This window comes from Rousettus aegyptiacus, unplaced genomic scaffold (assembly GCF_014176215.1).
Source record: "Rousettus aegyptiacus isolate mRouAeg1 unplaced genomic scaffold, mRouAeg1.p scaffold_m13_p_10, whole genome shotgun sequence".
Taxonomy (NCBI): domain Eukaryota; kingdom Metazoa; phylum Chordata; class Mammalia; order Chiroptera; family Pteropodidae; genus Rousettus; species Rousettus aegyptiacus.
Window position 1 is genome coordinate 78,695,037 of NW_023416285.1, and position 6,107 is coordinate 78,701,143.

The window sequence follows — 6,107 nt, forward strand, 5'->3', positions numbered from 1 at the left end:
TTGGCAAAAGAAAAAGAAAAAGGTTTCCTTTTTAAAAAATGCACACACTTTTGGGGGAGTAATAAATGAACATTTTTTTGTTTGTTTTTTTTAGAACTGAGCTCTCCATAGACAAACATAAGTAGCATAATACAGTGTCTTTCCTCAGACATCATTCTGTACAGTAAATCAACATAAACAACTCCGTTCTTATTGACTGGATTTTTTCCAGGTGGGTTAATTGGGTGGGGAAAATTAATTAACCTTAACATTTGGAGCCTCTTTTCTTCCTGTTAAACTTAAAGGATGGGTTCTTTAAAAAAAAAAAAAAAAAAAAGGCAATAAACCAACAGTTTTATGTTTCATGTGGAGGAATTATTTATAATGACTAAAATTAGAAAATATGTATAACGATTTATACACAGAACTGTTAGGGATCATCTGAATGCCTTGGACAATAGTATGAGTAAACTAGAAACCAAATGGTAATTATCAGATTTCTTCTCAAACTCAGTGCAAAATTGATTTCTAAATATGTGGATTAAAAAGCTGGTGTTACCTTTTTACACTGTCTAGCACAAGTGTCACAGCTTACAAAAATAATGATTCTGCAACTTGGGAAGTGAGCAGTTTTCTTTCCTGTTTAACTCAGGAAGTTTAATTTTGTTTTTCTTTAGACTCGAGCCACTCTCATTAAATGTGGTTGAAAAATGCTGAAATTTAATTTGAAAAATGATCTTTAACAGGACCATGAGCTTTTGTCAAATACTTTAATTTTGCACAAATTTTTTAATTCTATAATTTGTTTTAGTATTGTAAGATGTGTGTATATGTGCATTTTTATAAAGTGTTTCCTCATTTTATGTTCAGCATTTACAGCCGAACAATACCAGCAACATCAACAGCAACTGGCACTAATGCAGAAACAGCAGCTTGCACAAATTCAGCAACAGCAAGCAAATAGTAATTCTTCCACCAACACTTCACAGGTGAGGGATTTGTCTGTCTTATGATTATCCCTCATTGTTTCCCACCAGAGTTCATCTCTAATTACCAACTGTTGTCATAGAACCTTGCATCTAACCAGCAGAAAAGTGGCTTTCACCTGAATCTACATCATAGCCATTCTATACAGGGTTTAGAAAGAACATTACAGGTGAGTATGGAAGTTGTTGCCTCTGCTCCCTATTTTAAAGAGTAAAACTAAAAAGCATAGTTAAATGAGGTGGAGACCCTGTCTTCGAGTCCAGACTGCGGTCTGTAAATACTCCTCTTTCATTTATGACCCCACCTACACCTAGCTCCTTCTCTTTGGGATTTTAATTATTGTTAAAATTTATTAAAGATCATCAAGCTAATATAACGTCTTTTTAGAAGAAATCACTTTTAAACCTAAAGCATGATAAATGTTTGCCATTTAAACACATTTAAGACTTAAAGACTGAGATTTGAGTCTCTGAGCATCTTGGAAGAAAAATTCATTTTAAAAAATTCAAGGGCCTTTTTATTTCTAGGCTAAGTTATGATATTTTGTTAACTTCCATTTTGAAAGGATAATTATCTTACTGTCCCAAAGGTGCCTTTGGTTGTGGGTGTATATATGTGTAAGTTAGGTGAAAGAAGTTTACCTACTCATTTATTCATTATATATATTTGTCAATCATTGAAATGTTTTACTAGCTAATTTCTTGTCCAACACTTTGTGTTGGTGGTTTACTGTGTCCACGTTATAGAAAGTTTATTTTGTTAACTGACCAGCCCATGTTATATATAGTCACATATGAAGATCAAAATTCATAATCCTTAAGTTATAAGATTACTTGAACATTCCTCTAGTTTTGACTGTCAGAAGAGATAAAGATATTTCAGTAGTTTGATACTTCTTTTGTTTATATTCAAATTGATTTTTGCCCTGTGTAGCTTTAATATTAATTTGAGACTAAATGATGCTGATTACTTTCGTACTTTTCTTTTTAGGGTTTTGTTTCCAAGACTTTGGATTCTGCTAGTGCTCAATTTGCTGCTTCTGCTTTGGTGACATCAGAACAGCTAATGGGATTCAAGATGAAGGATGATGTGGTGCTCGGAATTGGGGTGAATGGCGTCCTTCCAGCCTCAGGTGAGGATAAAGATACTGAAATGGTTTTGCTACTCTTTGTGACATTTATCTATAATAAACAGCAAAGTTGCACATTTTTAGTCACTTCTTTCTTTTCCTCTAGGAGTATACAAGGGCTTACACCTCAGTAGTACTACGCCAACAGCACTTGTACATACGAGTCCATCAACAGCAGGTTCAACTTTGTTACAGCCTTCAAACATGACACAGACTTCAAGTTCCCACAGTGCACTGAGTCATCAAGTAACTGCTGCCAATTCTGCAACAACTCAGGTCCTGATTGGGAACAACATTCGATTAACTGTACCTTCATCAGTTGCCACTGTAAACTCTATTGCTCCCATAAATGCACGACATATACCTAGGACTTTAAGTGCTGTTCCATCGTCTGCCTTAAAGCTGGCTGCCGCAGCAAACTGTCAAGTTTCCAAGGTTCCATCTTCATCCTCTGTAGATTCAGTCCCAAGGTAAGTAGTTATCTTAAGACAAAAGTGTTTGAAAAATAAAAGATCTAATTTTAATTCTGACATTACTCTCTGTGTTTTTTGCTTTATTCTTTGTACATTAAAATGTATAAATGAGAATTCTTTATATAAGATCTAAATAGATAAATGTAATTCAGTATTGTTGAGAATTTGAATTAAATGGTATAGTGAATATTCATGTATGATTTGGGCATCACTTTCTTAGTGTAATTAATAATAGCTTATAATGCTCTCATTTTCTTCCACCTTTGGGTGGAAGGAGTTCTCTTTAGAATGCTTCTTTTATGATTTCTGCCACAGCTTCTTATGTAGACAAAATTGATAGAACTCACCATAGCTAGTATGCTAAGCTGCTCTTAATGTAAAGGCTTACAGTATTCATGCCAGGTCAACTTTTAATCAAACCATTATTTTCTATGCTAACTTGTCTTCTTGGGTTTCAGTAAACAGTTTAGAATGTTTGCTCAGGCTCCATTCTATTTTAAACATTAATGGCAATTAAAATCTTGCTGTTGACAAAATACTATGGGGGAAACAAAAAGAGATAGATGAGGAGTTTTCAGTTTAGTTAGAAGACAAACATAACATGTGAAAAGTTAAATAATGTTAATTGTAAATCATTCTAGAAGTATCACAAAGCATTATATGCGTGTCAAATTAATTGTATAGATTATGGCTGTAATTAATTTCTGTAGAAGGAGACATCTTTTCATGCAGGGGGTGTTCTGGGAATGTTCTACAAAATAAGATCAGACCTGTTCTTGGTTGGGCAGAGAAAAGGAAGACAGTCAGAGAAATATAAATGTGTTCAGAGGTTAACAAGTAAACTAGTTTGTCTAGAGATTTGGGAGAGTTAGTTGAAGTTGTAGTAGGAGGTGGCCAGATCGATATTTGGACTTCCTCAGCTGACAGCAGCCCAGGGGGAGGAGCAGGGTTTGTAGCAACAGATTGCAGCCTTTAGTTTCCAATCCCCATGCGTTCCTGTTTGCTCAGTACTAACCCATATTCATATTAGTGTCCTGGGTCTGGTCATAGCTAATCAGTCATAGTCCTTAAATATATAATGCATGGTTTTCATTGCTATAGAACTATAATCATAGAATACTCGTGGCATATGGAAAACTTTTTATATCACTTATTTTAGTCCCTTTGTTTTAAAGATGAGGAAACTGAGGTCCAGAGATGTTAACTGACTTCTCTAAGCACACTCAGCAGCCTAGGTACTAGCACAGCGGAGACCCTGGTCTTCTGGTGCCCAGCTCAGTAGCTCTCCTACTCATCTCTACATGTAGAACCTGACAGGAAGGAACCTCAGTCATTGTTCCTTTTTTTAAGCTCTCGTGACTATAAAACTACAACTTTGGGGTTCTTTATGTTTTTAATAGGCAGGTTTCTTGGGCGCTACTGCAGTTCAGTTCAGCGTGGAATTTATAGTGGGATAAGCCTGCCTTCTGGTTGTGTGTTCATTCCTCTACCCAAAATTTAGTCTCAAAAGAGTCAAACTTCTTCCTATTAAAAAGATTTAAATTTTTTATTGGGAAGATAGCCTTGATTTGTTAAATTTGTCTTTGTTAAATTTGTTGCAGAAAAGTAATTTATTGAACTTTATTTCAACAGGGAAAATCATGAATCAGAAAAGCCAGCACTAAACAACATAGCAGACAATACAGTAGCGATGGAGGTGACGTAGCTTCCTCAGGAGTGGGACTGGACCTGGGGACTTGATTAGGTGCTATGCATCAGTAGCATTTTGAATGCAAGGGATGATGGAATGCAGCACATGCGTTTCTGTGGCAGCTGTGGGGACTTGACAGCAATGCTCATCTCTCATGCTTCAATTTTTCTTTTCTTACTGTTAATAGGAAAAAATCAACATCTGTAAATTAAGAATACAGCAATTATCTGTACAGTACTGCATATTTGTAATACCCTTGTATATATGTTACTTGAATACAGAAATGTTCATTTGTGATGCTTTGCACTTGGGGGTGGGGGGTGGGAGGGAAATAAATTGCAACAAAGAGTGTGAGATGTGAGATTGTATAGAGATGAAGTGTCATCACATCATGTGCATGGTGCGGAACCTGCTGTTTTATCTATTTATTGTGCCGTGTTTACAGTTTTTGTACACTGTACCTTCATCGGTTCCTGTGCTGTAGTAAATGTGTTAGGTAGCTGTGGACTCCTTGGTATTTTGTAAATGGTATAACATAACTTGGTTCCCCTCTGGGTCCCTGAGTTTTCTGTGTATCATGTGAAAAAAAAAAAAAAAAAATGGTGACATACATACAGAATTTTACAAAAAAAAAAAAAGGCATCAGTTTTTTAAAAAAAATATATATGGGGAATGTACTGTTAAATGGGGATCTTCCTGGTCTACTACCATTAGGACAAGTAACAAGCTAAAAATGAAGTCTCCTGAATCTTCCCGTCCCCACTTGCCCACGATGCTGTGGGCAGTTTCTGGTACTTAAAGCACTAATGTTATGTTGCTGCTCTACAAACAGCCTAGTAGCCCAGTTCCTTCCACACCAAAAAGTGTTAAATCAAGTATGCAAATGGAGTCCTTACAACTGGAGTTTATGTTGTCTTGCCCTTTTTTTAGCACAAAAAAATTGTACTTTTTTATTGTCGAATTGTTTAAAAGACTTCATTCTTTACTTGTTCTTACAAAAAAGGATATAAGGGAGAAGAATGCAGTAATTGCTGTACGTGCATCATCATTCCAGTTTCTAAAAACAGCCAGCCAGCTCTTTTCCTTTTGAGACTCTCCAGAAGGCTGCAAGGCCAGAACCACAAATATCGGGTGCCTTCCTTTGGAAATATTTGACCTCTCTTCTGTGAAGAGAATGGTACTTAACAGACTACTGCTAGTGCTTTGTCAGTACCGAAGTCTGAATGCCCAGTCCAATGGCATACATTACCCTTAAGGTTTTTAATCCCACCTGGAAAAATTGTGATAGAATTCTCACAAAATAAACCCAGGGCATTACATGTTGACAAACTAATGTGTAGTGGTCTTTTGCTTTTATTTTTACCCCAAGATTGTGTGACTTTAATCAAAGTAATTTGGTAAAGGGGGACATGGGAATGATAATGACGTCTTTAAGTTTATTTACAATTATTTATTGAATGATTACTCTCAGACTGTTTTCATTCCTACAGTGGTGGAAAAATTCCTGCCCTCATGGAGTGTATAATTTCATTGGGTGATAAAAACAAAATAGTAAAACTTAAATTACGTTATAGTAAGTATTAGGGGAGAAAGTACAGCAAGGACATCAGGGGAGCAGTGCCAGGATGGGGTGAAGGGTGGGCAGGGAAGGGCTGACAGAGATAGTTACATTTGGTCAGCAACTTGAAATTGGGCAGAAAGCCTTACAGCCAGAGAGACTGAGTACGAAGATTCTGAGATGTGGCTGTGCCTGGTTCGCTAAAGCAACAGCATTGTGGCTAGTGCAGCAGGAAAGAGAGCAGCGGGGTAGGTCAGGGAGTAATGGGGAGCCCGCTGGTGGAGGGCCTGG

At 36.6% G+C, this 6,107-nt stretch overlaps 1 protein-coding gene across 5 annotated transcripts in view; it reads left to right on the forward strand.

Annotated features, from left to right (window-relative positions):
* Positions 1-5,591, forward strand: part of EPC1 (enhancer of polycomb homolog 1) — an 89,739-nt gene extending 84,148 nt beyond the window's left edge. For 2 of the 5 annotated variants that reach the window (XM_016160104.2, XM_016160102.2), the window contains exons 11-15: positions 850-968; positions 1,049-1,135; positions 1,957-2,098; positions 2,202-2,565; positions 4,201-5,591. In XM_016160104.2, the coding sequence (XP_016015590.1) occupies positions 850-968; positions 1,049-1,135; positions 1,957-2,098; positions 2,202-2,565; positions 4,201-4,273 (785 nt within the window). In that variant the 3' untranslated portion in view covers positions 4,274-5,591. Of the gene's footprint in view, positions 1-94; positions 212-849; positions 969-1,048; positions 1,136-1,956; positions 2,099-2,201; positions 2,566-4,200 lie in introns of all 5 variants that reach the window. The other 3 variants (XM_016160105.2, XM_016160103.2, XR_004953129.1) reach the window with 2 other exon arrangements.
* Positions 5,592-6,107: the final 516 nt, after the last annotated feature.